The following is a 19,836-nucleotide window of genomic DNA, read 5'->3' as shown; positions in this document are numbered from 1 at the left end:
AAGGACTAGCATAATCTGTGGAAATCTGAACTACTTTGGAGTAAGTTTTGGAGCTCCCTTGGTGAATGAGAATGGGATGTTAGGTCCTCTGTGCCTTCCCTTGCTTTTCATGTCTTTCTCTTCTCTTCATGCTTCCTTTTCTTCTGTTACTTATCCTTTCTTCCCTTACATTTCTTCTCCAGGTTGACCAAAAGAAGGATACAGTGTAGAAGGTCAGATAACACATCTGATGCCCAGGGGTTTCAGTTGAATTTTAAGGATTGAGATTATTTCTAGCAGTTCATTGAAAATGAGGACAAACGCTGCAGAAGGAAGTCAAGGCTGTTTAGAGCTGTGAGGTTGGTTGAGCTTGTGAAGCTATTAGAAGACATTCATATTTAGAGATTACTTTCACCTTCTTATAACTAAAATAGTATATATAAAGCCAACACTGAATCAAGTGCTTATCAGTACATTGTACCTCCTCCCTAACATCGATTCACTCATACTTTCTGTCTATCCCCCGCCTTTCCTTCTTCTCCAAGTCCCCTTCCCTTATCCTGAACTCAGGTAGCCTGGCCTACTGAGAGAAACCTGTCCTCTGCCTTATCAAGGCAATTGCAACCCAATCCAGGGCTGACAAGGAATGTTTTATTAGACAGGGATTACAAAGGAAGGGAGTGACTAGTAGACTTTGATTTTTAAATGTTTAATGAAAACAAATGAAGTTACACCAATGTCTTGATAAAACTGGCACAGAAGTGCCCTATAAAATATAGCCATAAACACTTTTATTACTACAACACATCTTTAACCTGTAGTCAAAAACCTAGCCTCCTTTCAAATTCTTTCTAAATGTGGCCTCTTCAGGTACCTCTCTCACCTCTGTGTACCATACATATGATTTAGTGACCCTGAATGTTTTACTGTTCCCAAACATCTTGTCCTATATCAGGATTCTGTGCCATTGTGCAACCACTTTCTTTAACAAACACACTACATACCAGGCATTTGTAATGGATTATGTTATTTTTTCAAATACTCTTTGTTCAAAATATTTGATGCCCCCCTCTCCTGAGTCCCTCCATACAGGTCTTCTGCATGCCCCATTAGTATCAAGCTTTACTCCATGACTTAAATTAGACACAAAAATGGCAGCAGGAATGAACGCTTTCTAAGCAGATGTTTCAAGAGGCATTGCATGGTTCCACCATTCTTCTGTTCCCTTTGCCATGAGAAAACCTTGTGCCAGATAGAAGCCCAGATCCCAGAGTGAAGAAGACACATGCAGCAGGGCTGTGGTCAACATGTAAGATGAGCAAGAAATAAATCTTTGTGCTAAGCTACTGAAATTTGGGATAATTTGTTATACAATATAACCTAGAAGAAGCAGACTAAGATAGCTCTTTTCTAAGCACTTTACAAATATTATCTTAATTATTTCTCACAAAAGGCTGATGATGTAGGGACTGCTATCCCCATTTTATAGATGAAGAAACTGGGGCACAGAGAACTTTAGTAATTTGCCAAGAATATAAGATGATAAGTAGTGGAGACAGGATTCAAATGCAGATTCCCTAGATTTAGTGTCTGTGCTCTAAGAGATAGCTTTGCATAGCCACATGCAGTTTCTTTCAACTCTATTCCTTCTTTCATCATTAAGTCCCTTCTTTTCCAAGAAAAAAAATTATATTCATTTAAGTCCCGACTCTGAAGTTTTTTCTGAGTCAGCCCTGTCCTCTAGTTTAGCAGTTAGACATTATTTCTTATAATCCCTAGTGCCTAGCACAATGTCTGGCATTTTGTCTAAATTCTATACATAATTGTTGCGTTTCAAAATTCAATCTTATCAAAATAATCTCTGTTTTATAAAACACTGTGATACTATGTGATTGTCAGGATGCTTTCAAGGTGTGCTGCCTTCCTAGGTTCTTGACTCCCATCTCTACAGAGGTAGAGAACTGGGTCTTCCCATTTTAAAGATCAGGTTGCACAACTGATAGGTGATAGAGCCAGGACCAAAGGCCAGGTGCTCTCATCCTGGTCCAGTGCAATTTTCTTTTCTTTTCTTTTTTTTAAATATATTTTATTGATTTTTTTACAGAGAGGAAGGGAGAGGGATAGGAGTTAGAAACATTGATGAGAGAGAAACAGCTATCAGCTGCCTCCTGCACACTCCCCACTGGGGATGTGCCTGCAACCAAGGTACATGCCCTTGACCGGAATCGAACCTGGGACCCTTGAGTCCTCAGGCAGATGCTCTATCCACTGAGCCAAACCGGTTAGGGCTACAGTGCAATTTTCAAGGCTCTCATCCATGTCTGCTTCAACTTCAAGACACTTATGTACAAAGCTGTTCTTAGATCTTCCCTTTGCTATACCAGTGAGATGACGCCCTGTTGATCATCAGTGGAGATAGGAATCTGGAGAGAGATCCTGGATATGAAGAAATTTTAAAAGCACGCAGAGGTGCTGAAAGACACATGTCAATGAAAGCTTTCTGCAGCTTTCCCTATGAATTTTGTGGGCCAACCAATATCCAAGAAAACTTTGTCCCATTGGCAGCCTCTACTTTTAGCTATACTTTCTCTCCTAAGTTCATCAAGATATTTAACTAGTCCTCCTTCTAATGGATTAAAGATGCAGCTCAAACCTTACCTTCAACAAACTCAACAGTGTTTCTCTCATTGTCGTATATAAGAAAAAGAAAGTAAAGAATGGCTTTGAGAAAGTTTAAAGGATAATTTAAAATATATTTAGCTAGTTCAGTAGTGCTCTTGGTCAAAGGAAAAAGAAATAAAGATAGAGAAGAGGTTGTCAAGAAAACAGCCATCCTTTTTAAGTTTTAGATGGTTACTGGTAGATGATCATGTAAATTGCAGCATAGAGCATTTCCCCAGGGGTCTTCACATTGTTTTCCTACCGAGATGGAAAGCCTTGAACTAATCTCTTTAAACTGATTTTTTAAAAATGTGTCTAATGTTTCTTTCTCTTTGGGGCTGATTGTGTTGATATTTCTCTTCTATCTTGATAATAATATATAAGAAAGGACTGTGGTAAAATAAATACATGTTATTTGGAGTATACACGTTATTTATAAATAATAGCATAGCTTATCACAAAGTCTCCTCATGTTAGTTTATGTTAGCTGGAAATGTTTTCAAGGTATCAGAAGTTTTTGTTGGTAAAGATTGTTTTTAGTCTGCTAAAATCTTGCCTCTTTTATAGAATTTAAAAGATTAATGTGTCTAGAAATATCCAGATCTTTCTAGATCTTCACATTTGCTTTTTAATGAAAAAAAAATATTTTTTTCTGTTTATGAAAGTTTTATTTACATACAATAAAATTCACCAATTTTAAAGGTACGATTTCATGAATTTTTGTAATTGTATACAGTTGTATAACCACCACCACATCAGGATAGAAAATTGTCCCCTCACCCTGAACATTTTTTTATTCCTTTTGCTCTCTGTCCTCTCACCCCACAGCCCTCCCCATTTAACCTCTGATCTTCTTTATGTCACAATCTTACCTAATAATAGACAAACATGTAAATTGACCATCCCTCCACTATGCTCACCAGCCAATCAGGAGAGTATGCAAATTAACCCAACAAAGATGGCAGTTGATTTGCATACATAGGCGCCCAGCGGCCTGTGTCCCGGGAACATCATCGGCACCCAGGTCACTCCAAGGGAGGCCCCATGTGGGCCCTGAGCAGCATAGGAAGGGCCTGAGCCAGGGAGCTCCTGGGCAGGGGCAGAGCCAGCCATCGGAGCTGCAGGGGGCCCTTTCCCAAGCCTAAAGCCTCGGCCAGAGGCGTCAGACCTGGGCGAGGGGCTGAGCCGGCGATCCATGTGAACTACAGAGGAAACACCTTTTCTGACCGCTCATTGGCTAAGCTCCCTGTATGCCACTGGTAATAGTCTTAGTAACTTGGGTAATAAGAATCCAAGAAGGTGATGTAGGGTTTTTCCACCTCACTCCTGGAGAAAAAAACGAAGGTCTGCTGCTGGAGGGGCTAAGAAATGTCATATCCTATCCTAGCCGGTTTGGCTCAGTAGATAATGCCTCGGCCTGCCTACCACAGGGTCTGGGTTCAATTCTGACCAAGGGCATGTACCTAGGTTGCAGGCTTTTCCCTGGCTGGGGCCCAGGTCAGCACTCATGCAGGAGGCTACCAATCAAAGTGTTCCTCTCACTTTGATGTTTCTCTCTGTCTTTCCCTTTCTCTTCCACATTCTCTAAAAATCAATGGAAACATATCCTCAGGTGAGGATAAAATATAATAAAGAAATGTCATATCCTATGAAAGACATATCTTGAAAATGCCTAAAGAAAGTTGTCATTTTTTCATGATGAAGGGACTGGAGTCTGTGTTGATGACAAAAACCTTGCTGGCTGTGGTGACTGGCAGTGGCTGCAGCAGCGGGGTCATGGAGCTGGTGCCTTCCCTGATCAGCCTGGTCGCCTCCCACAAAGGGAGGCCAGACTGCGCGGCTTAGGCCCACTCCCCAGTGGGAGCAGGGAGTGGGTCTAAGCCAGGAGTGGGCAAACTTTATGACTCGAGGGCCACAATGGGTTCTTAAACTGGACCGGAGGGCCGGAACAAAAGCATGGATGGAGTGTTTGTGTGAACTAATATAAATTCAAAGTAAACATCATTACATAAATGGGTACGGTCTCTTTTTTTTAGTTTTATTCATTTCAAATGGGCCGGATCTGGCCCGCGGGCCGTAGTTTGCCCATGGCTGGTCTAAGCCGTCACTAGGACATCCCCTAAGGGCTCCCAGTATGTGAGAGGAGGAAGGCTGGGCTGAGGGACACCACCCCCCCCCCCCCGCATGAATTTCATGCACCGGGCCCCTAGTTTCATATAATTGGAATTTTATAGTATAAAGTCTTTTGTGTTTTACTTCTTCCACTTAACATAATGTTTTTAAGATTAATCTGTGTTTTATTAATACATCATTCCTTGTTATTGTAAGTATTAATTTATGGTATGGTTGCGCCACAATTTGTTTATCCATTCACCAGTTGATGAACATTTGGGTTACTTCCAAGTTTAAGTTTTTATAAATAAGGCTGCTATAGCATCTGTACACACATATTTGTGTAGAAATATGCTTTACCTTCTCTTGGGTACCTAACTACCTATGAGTAGAATTGTTAGGTGATATGATAATGTATGTTTAGCATCATAAGGTACTACCATATTATTTTACAAAGTGATTATACCATTTTGCATTTCCACCACCATGCATGAGTGTTCCAATTCTCCATAGCCTTGCCAACACTTGGCATTATCAATTGTTTTAACTTTGGCTGGCATGTAATAGTATCTTATTATTTTAATTTAAATTTTTCTAGTGACTAGTGATATTGAGCATGTTTTCATGTGCCTCCTGATCATTTGTATATCTCTTTTGTGAGGCTCCTGTTCAAATCTTCTACCCACCTGTTCATTGGGTTTCATTTGTCTTCTAATTGAGTTAAAAGAACTCTTTATATTCTGAATATAAGCCCTTTATTGAATATATTTTGTAAAAATTTTATCCCTGCATGCAACTTGCCTGTTTGTTTCCTTAACTGTGTCTTTCAGTGAGCAAAGTTTTTAATTTTGATTAATTCAGGGTTTCAGTTTTTTAAAGAGTTTGTACTTTTGATGTCTTATTAAAGAAAATTTTACTAATCCAGCATCACAGAGATTTTATCTTATATTGTCTTCTAGAATTTAATAGTTTTTGCTATTACATTTAGGTCTAACATCCAATCTGAGAGTACTTCTTATTTGGGTAAGGGTTAAGGTTTATTTTTTCCATATCGATAACCAGTTGTTTTATCACCTTTGTGTTACCTTGGCACTTTAGTTGAAAGTCAGTTGATCACTGAGGATCCATTTCTAGACTTTCTTTTCTATCCTAGTGACTTATATGTCTATCCTTGTACCAGTATCATGCTGTCGGGAGTACTTTTGCTTTATGGTAAGTCTTCAGGTATATAAGTCTTCCAACTTTGTTCCTGTTTTTCAAAACTGGTGTAGCTATTTTAGGAACATTGACTTTCCATGTGCATTTTTATTTTTAAATGTATTTCTTTATTGATTTCAGAGAGGAAGGGAGAGAGATAGAAACATCAATGATGAGAGAGAATCATTGATCGGCTACCTCCTGCACACCCCCCACTGGGGATCGAGCTCACAACCCAGGCATGTGCCCTTGGCCAGAATCAAACCGGGGACCCTTCAGTCCACAGGCTGATGCTCTATTCACTGAGCCAAACTGGCTAGGGCTCCATGTGCATTTTTAAATCAGCTTGTAATTTCTTTAGAAAAGGGAAAAAAAACAGTTAAGACTTTGCTTGCGATTGCATCGAAACTAGATCAGTGGAAGGATTGCCATTGTGATGACTTTAAAATATGCCCACAAATTGCTTTAACTTAAAAGATGGAGCTTAATTCCCTTTGGCACTCTTTCATTAAATGTATTCCAAAGGGTTTGTGGACTTGATACTTTTTTAAGTGGAACTTGTTTATGTAATTTTTGTTCCAATTGTTTGTTGCTAGCATATAGCAATTAAATTAATCTGGATATTACTATTATATCCTGCAATTTGCTTAATCTTATTATTTCTGATAGCTTTTCTGTGAATTCCTTAGGGTTTTCTACATACCATGTTATCAGGAAATGTTTTGCTCATATATTTACTCCTTCCTTTCTAACCTGTGCCTTTTATTTTTCTTGCCTTACTGCACTAGGTAGGACCTGTAGTACAATGTCAAATAAAAATGGTGAATGGACATCCTTGCCTTGTTACTTGTCTTAGAAAGCATTGAGTTTTTCACCACTGAATTTATTCTCATAAATGCAAGTTGTTTTAGATCTTCACACTCATTTTTAGTATATTATTTTTTAGTCTAATGTAAGAAACAAGTTTCAATATAAACATATTTTCCTCTTAATTTTTAGTTTGTTGAATCAGCTTATTAAAATGAATATAATTTCAAAGGGGGATGATCTCCTTGTTAAAAGAGATATTAAAAAGTACCAAATTAAGGCTTAATTCATATGCTAGAGAATTGAGTTGTCTCCCTGTGTGTTTTTTCTTAGAAACAGAACCATCATCTTATTTCCAAGTTTTCTTTGCATCTAGGTATAGCCATCGCACTAAATCTTGGCCAGTAGGCTGTAAACTTACATATTGGTGAGACTTCTGGGGAGGCCCCTTACAGTAGTAGCCTTTTATCCTTTTGTCCTTCCTTATTTTCTTCCTACTGCCTGGAATGCAATTAAGATAGTTGGAGCTTTTTTCAACATGAGGGAGAAATAAGCTTCTGTTGTAAATAATCCACTGTCATTTGCAGTTTTCTGCTTTATGCAGTTAACCAAGTCTTCCTGATATATAATTTTCCAAAAAAGAAAGCTTAGAGCAGCTTTCTAAGATAATTTGTTAGGAACAAATAGTCTGTGATTAGTCTAACTTTTGTCCCTCTTCCAACTCAGGTACCCAAGAATCAGAAGGATATCCAGTGTTTTAATTGGATACTTCAAATTATATTGTAAGAGATAAGAGAGCTATAGGGAGTAGAGAGTTCATCTGGGTCACTTTTGAACTTGACAAAGAACAAGATATTAAGACTCTTCCAGTAAGTGCTAAAGCCATATGATCCTGTTTGCCATGAACAGAATCATTTCATAATTCATCACAAATAGCAGAAATAGCTTCAGGCATTCCTAATTTGCCTACATATTCCAATGTTCCTTTCTTCTTTCTTAGGATTTCCCGTGAAGAAGAGTGATAGGAAAATATAAGGTCCATAAGAGCAGGGATTTTCTTTCTTTTGCTCCTGCTGCATCCCAGTGTTTAGAACACAACCTGGGACATGATAGATGTTCAGTAAGTATGTGTTGAATAAATAAATGAGGCTTCAGTGGATCTGGTTTCCTCAGGACTTGAGTGCAAATGAAATCTGTATAAAAGGGTCCAGGTATGAGGGAGCATTAATTCCCTTGGCTCCTCCTTGTCTTGAGAAGACATTACTTTGTCCCTTGGGAAAACAACCCCTTGTGTTTGTCCTAATAGGCCATTAGATGATAGGTTTCTTGAATGTTGGAGCGTGGCACGCAAGGACCCTGGCAGTGCAGTTTGCTCTGTGGGCTTTTGTTCAGCCACACTTGGCTGGAGAAAGAGATCAACAAACACCTGGAGTCATTGTCAGGTCATGATTTCTCATCTTTGCTAGCTGTGGTTTCACACTAATACTGAACAAGATGAGAGGACAGTGAGGTTTGCTCTCTATAATTAAGAGTGTTTTGCATTTTTTCTACCCAGCAAATTAACTTCTTTATTTGCCTGAGGAGCAATATTTCATGATTCCCTGTCTAAAAGGACTGATAACCTGGAGTAAGTGTGTGATTGACGTCCACTTTTATTAATGGCTAAAAGAAAACAATTCCCTTGTTTTACATTCTCAGTGACATTTGTGAGGTAATGGTTTCTCCTGTTGGCTTATGGGGAGCGCATAGCTCTAACCCAGAGCTGTGGCCTGGCTCTTTGGCCCAGGCTTTCAACTGCACATGGCGCATGACACTTTCTAGTCCTGGTTGCCCGCCCTCTGGGCCCGCTTTCCCAGGGGGGATTCCTGATCCCTGCTGCTAGAGGTTCTGGTTCCGGGGCCAGCTGGCCTTCCCAGACACGTGCCGCTTGTTCCTTTTCATTGTGTCTCGTCCTAAATCTGACTCCTGCCTGTCCCTGGCCACTGCCACTGCTGCTTCCCTTGTCCTGGCCTCTCAGCTGGATCGTGGGCTTCCCGGCACTGAAGCCCTGCCAGACCCGCTTCCTGAGAGCTCCTCCTAGCATGACATGCAAATCGGAGCAGATGGTCTATATTTAAAGCCTCTTTTTTCACAAACTTTGAATTTCTAGAAAACTCTCATTCAGAACTCCCACTATGAGAAGGGTTTATGAAATAATGGAAATGAAAGTAAAAAGTAATATGTAAATGTAAGGTAGTATATAGTAATTGATACTATCTCGAAGCTTTTGGTAGTAATGAGATATAACAGATAAAATTTAATATACTTATTCTTATCCCATCTTCTCATTGAATAAGATGGTGTGATTATCAAATATTTATAGAAAGGTAAACTCTTTAAGCTCGTTCTACTTTAATACTTTGTGAGTACCTAAAACATTTTACAATAGCAGTTCATTTATTTCACGACTTGAGGTCCTCCTGGGGTACCAGAGGCATAGACAGGTGAATGCTACCTTTTTGTCATATGGATCAAAACAGTGTGTCTCCAGGCAACGTTCCAATTTCCCATTAAAATAACTAAGATAACATATTTATCTTTGTGGAGCATTTATTTACTTGCTGTTCTCCCAGCCAATACACATGGGGGAGTTAATATGTGCCAGGTGCTGTTCTGCTGTTCTAGGCACAGAGGCCAAGTAGTGATCAAAACCAACCAAAATTCTTCCTCTTCCAGAGTGTATGTTCAAATAGGAAGCAGCTTTTAGGATCGAAATGTAAGCAAATAAGCACCAAAACCCTGTTTTATCCCTGCCAGAAGTTGCAGTAATGTGTGTTTATTACTGGATAGGATTTCTAATTCTTCATAGGATATAGTCTGACTAAAATTGAATGCACATTTTGTAAGTATATAGATGATGTGGGGGCAGGGGTAGATATGGGCAGAGAAGGGACAATTTTTAACCTTCATCAGTTTCTTGAGGAAATCTATAACCTATCCTTCCCCCCCCCCCAAAAAAAAATAAGAACCTCTACTAAACTGTGAACTCTTTTTCTTTTTTTAATTGATTTTAGAGAGAGAAAGGGAGAGAGAGAGAAAAACATCAATTAGTTGCTTCCTTCTCACATCCTGACCAGGAATCAAACCCACAACCTTTTGGTGTATACTGGCCAGGGCTAAATTGTGAACTCTGTAAGTACAAGCAGCAGCTATGCTTTTTAATTATTTTTTTCCTAATTTATTTAAAAGACATAATTGCATAAAGCAAAAAATAGCACTGTGTTGATGGATTTATTATGTATATAGGTATAATATGTAAGACAAAATAGTAGCACATCAGTTAAATGGAATTATATTCTTACAATATATTTTACTTAAAGTAATTCAGTATCAACTCTAGGCACATTGTGACAAATTAAAGATGCATTTTGTAATTCCCTAGAGCAAACACAAGAAAAAAATGCTTTCATATTACTAAAAAACAAATTTAAAATATTTATTTAACACAAAAAAGTTTTTAAAATAGAAGAGGGGGAACGAAGAATAAAAAAACAGATAAGACAAATAGAAATCAAATAGCAAAACCAACTATATCAAGATAAGAATTTTAAATATAAATACCTAATCACTTCAATCAAAAGGCAGTGTTTGTCAGACTAGATTTTAAAATATGAAACCGTTATGTGCTATCTATAAGACACACTTTGAACACAGACAGAAGAAGGATTGAAAGTAAAAGGATGAAGAAAGATAAATCATGGAAACAGCTTAAATGGCCATGTTAATATCAGACTAGAGTAGGTATCTATATGAGTATTACTAAAAAAAGAGATATATTTTTTACAATAAAAGGGTCAATTATAATGGTATATATGCTAATAGCTTCCACATACATGAACAGTTTCCAAATACATGAAGTTAAAAACAAACAGAACTAAAGGGAGAAATGGACAGGTTCACAATCATGGTTACATTCATACCTTGAGATGAAAATGAAAACATTTAATTTTTTATTTAATTCAAATCTCACTGTTCTGATCACTTTTTTTCATATTTTGTTGCCATTTTACAGCTCCATTTTGTTTTTCTCCCTACCCAGAACTTCAGAAAAGGAATTTCTACTTTCTCACCTCCAGTTTATTTATACTTTTTTAGGCCATATTTACTCCTCTCTCTTTTTTAAAAAAGGTATATTTGTTATAGGTAGTTCTACTTCACACACACCTCCTCTTCCCTCTCACCCTTCATCCTGCTGTTGAAGAAACCACTGTCCTTGGATCTGTACTCATATGTGCCCATAAACAGTAAATACTAGATTTTGAGTTTTGAAATTCTGTAAAAAGATGAATATAATATATATATACTAGAGGCCCGGCACATGAAATTCATGCACAGGTATGGTCCCTAGGCCTGGCCTGTGATCAGGGCCATCTTTCCTGGCTGCCCGCAGCCAGCCCCGCCCCCTGCTGCCACCCACCCCCAGTCCCTGTTCGCCATTGAGCAGTCGGAGTCTGCTAGCCAGGGGGAGGAACCAAGAGGTTGGCCGTTACCACCCGCTCACCAGCCCCGCCCCCGCCCCCGCCCCCACTGCAAGTCGCCCTCTGTGTGTGGTGCAACTGGTGGGGCGGGAGCCTTGGCCTGGCGCTGCCTGCATTCCCCGCCACTTACCCTGGTTCCCTGTTTACCATCAGACAATGGGATCCTGCCAGCCAGGGAAAGGGACCGAGAGGGGCCAGTGTGCCTCATAGTGACTGGTCGAGCGGTCATTCTAGTTATTCTGCCATTAGGGTCAATTTGCATATTACCCTTTTATTATATAGGATGGTACCTTTCTAAAAACTTACTAGTACATGTACACTGAGTTTACTTTAAGTCCTATTTAGTCTTCCATTAGATGACTAAACCACTGTTTAGCCATTTCTCTACTGGGGACACATTTCCATTTCTTAGCTGTTACAGATAGCATTGCAGTTGAATATTCCCTAAAACATACTTCCAGCTCTTCTAGGTGCAGTTGGCCCTCAGCCCTCCGTATCCATGGGTTTTGCATCTGCAGATGCAACCAACCACAGACCAAAAATATAAATAAGTAGAGAGAGAGAGAGAGAGAGAGAGAGAGAGAGAGAGAGAGCAAGGAAGAAGGAGGAGGAGGAGGGAGGGAAGGAAGGAAGGAAGAAAGGTAGGTCTTAGAATGTTCTGAAAATCAAAACATTGTTGAGCACTACAGTGAATCCACAAGAATGAAATGATGTGTAGGCATACCCAACATGGCCTGTATGCAAATGTAGGTTATGTGCCAATCCTACACTATTTTTTCTATGGGACTTGAACATTCTCAGATTTTGCAACCTGCAAGTGTCCTGGACCCAGTCCTCCTACAGGAGCAGAGGGAGGACTGTGTTGTCAAGTTGCTCTCCAGTGGCACTCTCCTTCCCCGAGGACTGTGTGAGTTCTCAGTTCTCATCCTCACCAAAACTTGATACACAATTTTTCAATTTTTGCCAAAAACTGAAAAATCTTATATATTGTTATATTTAACATTATTCATTTTATATTGTATTTCCCTAAAAACAGCTGAGAACAAACATCTTTTTATGTATTTGTTGGCCACTTGAATTTCCTCTACTGGAATTGCCATTTTGTCTGCTTTTTAAATTGGGTTGATTATCTTTTTCTTATAAATGAACAGAGTTGTATGTTCTGAACACTACCTTTGTAGACTACAAATATTCTAAGTACCTTTTCTCAGACTCTTGCTTGTCTCTTCACTTCATTTATGGTAATGTTTGGCATACTGTAACTTTTAAATTATAAAGTAAATGAAAGTATGTTTTCTTTTTTAGTTTGTGCCTTCTGTGTTTTATTTAAAAATCCTTCCCCACCCCATTGCCAAAAAGATGTTCCTCCTGTATTTTGTGCGGAAACATTTACAGTTTTGTAAATTACACTGTATTTGTGTCCCTAATCCATTGGGAGTTGAGATGTATGGTGTCAGGAAGGGAGCCTTGTTTGTCTTTATCCTTACATGTAGCTCATGTATCCTTTTCCCTCTGGTTTACCCATTTCTGCTGTATACCAAGTGCCCTGTACTTAAGAGTCTGCTTCTGTGTCCTTGCCCTTTAGGCCTGTTTGAGTAGCTCTACAAAGAGCCCACACTATTTTAAGTACTTAAACTTTATAGCATATCTTGAAATCTAATAGGCCTTATTATGCTTCTTTAAAATTACCTTGGCTTTTCTGTATCCTTTATTCCTTATTTTTAAATCTTTTTATTGTAGTATGTAACCCATACCAAAATGTTCATAAACTACAAGTGTCATGAAGCCAAACAAATCACTATAAAGTGAACACACTGTATAACCCCACACAGGATCAAAGAACTTCTCGCCCCCAAGGCTCATCCCTCCCATGGCTGCTCTCCTGGGACATGTAGTTACCTTCATGCTTGGCTTCATGGTTTTCCCACTCGATATGTAGTTCAGATCCATTCATTTACAGAAGGGGAATCATAGTGTATACAATCTTTATGTGTGGCTTCTTTCTCGCAGCAGTATATTTTTAAGAATTTAATCCTTAAATATCCCATATGAATTTTAGGATTGGCATTTAAGTTCTAATAACAACAACAAAAACCCTGTTAATATTTTATTTTTAATTATATTGAATTTGGTAAAAATTGGTATTTTAACAATTTTGCTCCTTCCCATTCATGGATGTGATTTCTATATTTATTTCTAGAATTTGGTTGTTTTGTGTGTTTTTAATGTCTCACACAGTTTTTTAGTTTTCTCTATGAAGGCCTTACATATTTTTGTTAGATTTATTCCTAAGTATTTTATAGTTGTTGCTTATGTAATTCACCTGTGGAGAGCCCTAGACCTCCCCTCTGGGCCTGCTCTACCCTCCTCAGAGCCTCCTTGATCCATGCCCTTCAGAGGTTTTATCTTCTTGCTGTAGAGGAAACAGAGGGTAGATACGGGCTGTGCTAAGTATGGGGAGGAATTGGGGTTGCTTCTTACAGAGTTAAAAACCCTCCACTTTGCTCTGGCCTTCCACAGTGCCTGTGCCTCTGATGCCTGAGCCTTGTCTGAGCTCCAGGGAATCCTCTTGCTGGCATTTGGATTTACCCTTCTTCCCATATACTAAGTGGTTTCCAATTATACAATGTGTTTTCCATTTTGTTAATGTGGGTCAAGATTACAGACGCTTTTTAGTTTCATCAAATGTGAAGTTTGTTTCTGTTTCCGATTTCTTTGTTGTTTTGTGCCATTTTTTGAGATAAGTGGCATGGATATGATTTGAGACCAAAAGTCCTCTGCAGTCACTCTTTAGCGTACTCCAGTATGTCCTCTGCTCCCACCACTGCACCAAAAGTGTTCTAACAAGGTCATCAAAGCTTCCATTTTGCCAAATGCTATGGTCCTTTTCCTCTCTGTCTCACTTGAACTCTGAGCTGCATTAAACATAGATAACTAGTATTCCCATCTTAAAACACTGTTCTCTTAGCTTCATTGATACTAACCTGTCCTAGTTTTCCTTCTGTTCCTTCTTGATTTTCTTTATTGCCTTCTCCTATTCTGTTCAACCCAAAAATATTGGTATACCCTGGATTCAAGGTGAAGTCCTCTCTTCTTTTTCTTTTTTCAGTCGTCACCTGAGGATATGCTTTTATTGATTTGGAGAGAGGAAGAAAGAGAGAGAAACATCAATGGGGTGTTGCCCATACACATCCCGACCAGGGATCCAACCTGCAACCTAGGCATGTGCCCTGACTGGGAATCGAACCTGCAACCTTTTGGTGTATGCACAATGCTCCAACCAACTGAGCCACCGAGCCAGGGCCTCTTCTCTCTTCTGTTATAGGTTCTCATTGCTTTTAATGCCATCAAATACCAGTGACTCCCAAATTTTTATCTCTGCTAATTTTTCTCTTGAGTTCCAGATTTGTATATTCAGCTACTCATTTGCTATCTCCACTAAGATTTCTAATAGATTCTTCAAAACTCATTCCTGCATTGCATTTATTGTTTTGCTGACTGAAATAGTCTTCTTCTGATTCGTCAAATGACTGATACCCCATTATCCTTAAGATCTCCACTCAGTGTCACTTCCTCTGAAGCTTCCCTGACCACCCTGCCTAAAGAAAGTCCCTGCTCCAAGTCACTTTTTTTTATTTCCTTCATAGAGCTTGCTTGGAGTTGCTTTGTGTGCTTGCTTGTTTACTGTCTGTTCTCCATATTGACCACCATTACCTCTGTAAGAGATAATTTGATCTTGATCTTGTCTTCTGCTGTATTCTTAAGTATCTAGAACAGTGCCTGGTGTATTGCAGATAAATTCTTTCCTAGTTAATTAATTTTATTAATAAAACATTAAAGTGTACTTTTCTCTAGACAGAAAGTTGTCAAATATACTCTAATTTGGTGTGAATAACTTCTTACCTAAGAATCAAATTCACAAAATTGAAGATTTTACAGAAGAATAGCCATACTCATTCATTTTCACCTAGAAAACCATAGACCATCTTTAGACTTCTTTTGCCACATATATTACCTTAAAGATGAAAATAGACTTGTTTGCAAATAGGATTGGTAATTGCTAACTATTGGCAAGGATTTTAAAAAATCAACAGAAAAATTTATTAAAACACTATGTAAATTTTACATTGCCTTTATTTTCTGATAAATTTATTATATGGCTGGGTCACATCATTGATCGTCAGAGTTGTTTTCTGCCACCCTCTCTCTCTGATGGCCATATGCCAATAAGAGTAACCACAGAGTTAGTGTGAAAGTATTTTGATAATCAGATCTTTTGTGGCTTTTTAAAAAATGAAAACATTGTTTTAAAAACATTTCACCTGTACTTTGAGTGTTAAATGGTTGGGATTTTGCTACCTCTCTCTCCTAACTTTTTTTTTTTTTTTAAAGCAAACTTGTTTACTGAGCAAATTAAATTATTTGTTGATTTGTACAGCTATTCTGCAACGTGGTAGGAGTTTTGGTTATCACCTAACTGCTAAAATGAAGAAAAATACCATCTGAAGTATTTTGTGGTTATTGATTTCTATGTTAAATGTGTTCTTTAAATTTTGATTACACTTAAACAATCCAGTTGGACTTTTTTCTTTTAGATTTCCGGTATCTGCTACAACAGCAAAATACTACAAGTTCATCAGGTGCTGTACATCCCAAGCTGGATGGCAAAGTTCTGTTCTTGGACGCTTGAGCCCATCTTCTCATCTTCAGAACCTACCACTGAAGCCAGAGTCGGGATGGGGGCCACAGTAGACATTCAGAGGCAGCAAAGAATGGAACTGCTCGATCGGCAGCTGATGCTTTCCCAGTTTGCACAAGCGAGGCGACAAAGACAGCAGCAGGTAAGCATAATAATAATCATTAAAAACTCAGAAATAAGCTGGGCGGTGCACCGGGACTGGCTGGGGAAACGAAAGTGTGGGAGGAGCTGGCGGTTCTGGCAGCAGCAGGGCCAGGCCCTGTAGTGCCGGCGGCAGCGGTGGCCTGACCCCCCTCTCCGCTCCCTGGCAGCTTGCCCTTTCCCCTCCGTTAACAATGAAGAGGAGAAATGATCCAAAATGCACTGCCCCTATCAAGAAACAGGAGAAAAGAGTTGCAGAGTTTGCCCTGAGCCTCAACTCCACATCTGATGATGAACCTCCCTCCTCTATCAATCATGCAGCGAAAGTATCTACCACGGGCTTCTGTGGGTCTGACAGTGAGACTGAGGGGAAGCAACTCAGCTCTGATGAAGCATTCAAAGCAGACCCTCTTGTGGAGGGAACTTCTTCCCGCTATTCCATGTACAACAGTGTCTCCCAAAAGCTTATGGCGAAGATGGGCTTCCGGGAAGGTGAAGGATTGGGTAAATACGGCCAGGGTCGGAAGGACATCGTGGAGGCCTCTAATCAGAAAGGTCGACGAGGCTTGGGTCTGACGTTGCAGGGCTTTGAACAGGAGTTGAATGTGGACTGGCGAGATGAGCCCGAGCCCAGTGCCTTTGAACAGGTGTCATGGTTCCCAGAATGTACCACTGAGATTCCTGACACTGAGGAAATGAGCGATTAGATGGTTGTGGGAAAGAGGAAGATGATGATTGAAGATGAAACAGAGTTTTGTGGGGAAGACCTGCTTCACAGTGTGCTGCAGTGTAAGAGTATGTTTGATGTCTTGCATTGGGAGGAGATGTGGCGAGCTCGGACCCGGGCCAATCCCTACAAGATGATTCAAGGAGTCTTCTTCCTGAACAGGATGGCAATGAAGATGGCCAATATGGATTTTGTGTTTGATCGCATTTTTACAAATCCACGGGACTCTTATGGGAAACCACTGGTGAAGGACCGGGAAGCGGAGCTTCTGTACTTTGCTGACATCTGTGCAGGCCCCAGTGGCTTCTCGGAGTATGTGCTGTGGAGGAAGAAGTGGCATGCGAAGGGCTTTGGAATGACTCTGAAGGGCCCGAATAACTTTAAGCTGGAGGACTTCTACTCGGCCTCCAGTGAACTCTTTGAACCTTACTACAGCGAAGGTGGGATCGATGGAGATGGAGACATCACCCGCCCAGAGAACATCACTGCTTTTCGGAATTTTGTCCTGGATAACACAGATGGAAAGGGTGTCCGCTTTCTGATGGCCCATGAGAGTTTCTCCATGGATGGCCAGGAGAACTTGGGAGAGATCCTCAGCAAGCAGCTGCTGCTCTGCCAATTTCTCATGGCGCTCTCTGTTGTCCGGACAGGAGGCCACTTCATCTGTAAAACCTTTGACCTGTTCACACCGTTCAGCGTGGGGCTCCTCTACCCTGCTGTACTGCTGCTTTGAACGAGTAAGTCTCTTTAAGCCGATTACCAGCCATCCTGCCAACTCAGAGAGGTATGTGGTGTGCAAGGGCCTGAAGGTGGGCATAGATGACGTGCAGGAGTACCTTTCTCAGTCAATATTAAACTCAACCAGCTGCGGAACACCGATTCCGATGTCACCCTTGTGGTTCCCTTGGAGGTGATCAAGGGAGACCATGAATTTACTGACTACATGATACGGTCCAATGAAAGCTACTGTAGTCTGCAGATCAAAGCTCTGGCCAAAATCTGTGCCTTTGTTCAAGACATCACCCTGAGTGAGCCTCGGCAGGCAGAGATCCGGAAACAGTGCCTCCGTCTTTGGGGGATCCTGGACTAGACTCGTGTGGCTCCTTCCTCCTCGGACCTGAAGTCTAAGTTCTTTGAGCTGATTTGGGGCACTGAGGTCGACATCTTCAGCTATAAGCCCACGGTGCTCACCTCCAAAACCTTGGAGAAGATCCGCCCAGTGCTCGACTACCGCTGCATGGTATCTGGCAGTGAGCAGACGTTCCTCCTGAGCCTGGGGAAGTCACAGATCTACACGTGGGACGGCCGCCAGTCAGACCGCTGGGTCAAGCTGGACCTGAAGACAGAGCTGCCCCGGGACACTCTCCTCTCTGTGGAGATTGTCCATGAGCTGAAAGGGGAGGGGAAGGCCCAGCGGAAGATGAGTGCCATCCACATCCTCGATGTCCTGGTGCTGAATGGCAGCGACGTGCGGGAGCAGCACTTCAACCGGCGAATTCAGCTTGCTGAGAAATTTGTGAAAGCTGTTTCCAAGCCTAGTCGGCCTGACATGAATCCCATCAGGGTGAAGGAGGTGTACGGGCTGGAGGGGATGGAGAAGACTTTTGTCAGGTTGGAGATGAAGATCATCAAGGGCTCCAGCGGCATCCCAAAGTTCAGCTACACAGGACGGGACAACGGCACTTTGTGCCCACTGGTCTCTACATGATCAGGACAGTGAACGAGCCATCGATGATGGGATTCAGCGAAGCTTTAAGAGGAAGTTCTTCTACAATAAGAAAAGCAAGATCTCTACCTGTGAGCTCCCTGCAGACGCCATTGCCCCATTTCACATCTGCTACTGTGGCCGGCTCTTCTGGGAGTGGGGGGATGGCATCCGTATACACGACTCCCAGAAGCCCCAGGACCCAGACAAACTATCCAAAGAGGATGTCCTCTCCTTCATCCAGACGCACCGCACCTGAGGGCCCGGGGACCCCCACTCCTACTGACACCCCTGCTGTTCAGTTAGGTTGCTCTACCTGGGCCCCTCTCGAAAGGGATACGGCAGCACAGCCTGGCCATGAGGGGTGGATGGTCTCCTCTCCATCGCCCCTGAAGAGCTCAGTCGGGGGCCATCAGAGGACACTCACATGTTCCTTCGGGACACCTTTTAGACTTCCCTCCCCGGAGACCTGCCTGGGAACTGTCTCCCCTGCCAGGACTCAGCCTGAAAGACGCTGCTCCTACGTGGTGTGCGGTCAGGGCCCAGGGCATGTGGGGCTGCGGAGGACGTGTCAGAGCAGCAGGGCTTTGGCTCTGCTCTTCTCTCCTGTGTCCTGTAGACTCACTTTTCTGAGTTCTGTCACTGCCCTGAGAGTATCCATGCCCCAGCTTTGCCCATCTTTTTACTGGGCCAACCCTTAGTGGGTGAGCCCACTGTCGGGAGCTGGCCAGGAGCACCTGCTGTACAAATCAAGGTTGTGTTTCTTTGAACTTGCTCTGTTTTGATGCCAGGTTGGAGAAGATTTTCTTGTCTTGTCCCCCCACCCTGCCTTGGTCTTCCCTGGAGCTCTCAGCCTAGACCTCTGACAGTCCCGCAGGCCGGGACAACACACCAGGATGCAGGTAGCACTGTCTGGTAGTGGATGTGACTGTCTCCTGGGGTGGTAGGGCCTTCCTGGGCCCCATCCCCTTTTGACCCAAATCTTGAGCAGCTCTAGAAGGGGAGGAAGCACCCTCGAAGCCCTGCCTTTTTCTGTGCCCCAGCAGCAGTGGCCCCACTGCAACAGAGGGTACCTCATTTGCCACAGCCACCTTGCTACCCTTCCTCCCCTTCCTCCCCATAGGGGGTTCAGTCACTTTTGCCATTCTAAGATGTTGGCTGAGGAGGAAGAGGGGAAGATGGGCAGTAGCTCTGGGTGGGGATGGCACTGATGGTTGTTTTTAATGGGAAATACTGCCAGAGACATTCATACAGGCTCCCTAGGGCCCCATCCCAGTGCTAGACTGGTTTC

At 41.6% G+C, this 19,836-nt stretch overlaps 1 protein-coding gene across 1 annotated transcript in view; it reads left to right on the top strand.

The window, feature by feature from the left end:
* UBAC2 (UBA domain containing 2) overlaps positions 1 to 19,330 on the top strand; it is a 147,195-nt gene extending 127,865 nt beyond the window's left edge. Inside the window, 6 exon segments of the mRNA XM_036296846.1 lie at positions 15,869 to 16,114; positions 16,284 to 17,552; positions 17,554 to 17,674; positions 17,677 to 18,513; positions 18,516 to 18,584; positions 18,587 to 19,330. Of these exon segments, the coding sequence (XP_036152739.1) occupies positions 15,869 to 16,114; positions 16,284 to 17,552; positions 17,554 to 17,674; positions 17,677 to 18,513; positions 18,516 to 18,584; positions 18,587 to 18,804 (2,760 nt within the window). The 3' untranslated portion in view covers positions 18,805 to 19,330.
* Positions 19,331 to 19,836: the final 506 nt, after the last annotated feature.

The sequence above is a fragment of the Myotis myotis genome, unplaced genomic scaffold (genome assembly GCF_014108235.1).
Source record: "Myotis myotis isolate mMyoMyo1 unplaced genomic scaffold, mMyoMyo1.p scaffold_m19_p_3, whole genome shotgun sequence".
Lineage (NCBI taxonomy): Eukaryota > Metazoa > Chordata > Mammalia > Chiroptera > Vespertilionidae > Myotis > Myotis myotis.
The sequence above is the reverse complement of the archived record's forward strand: the minus strand, read 5'-3'. Positions and strand labels throughout refer to the sequence as shown.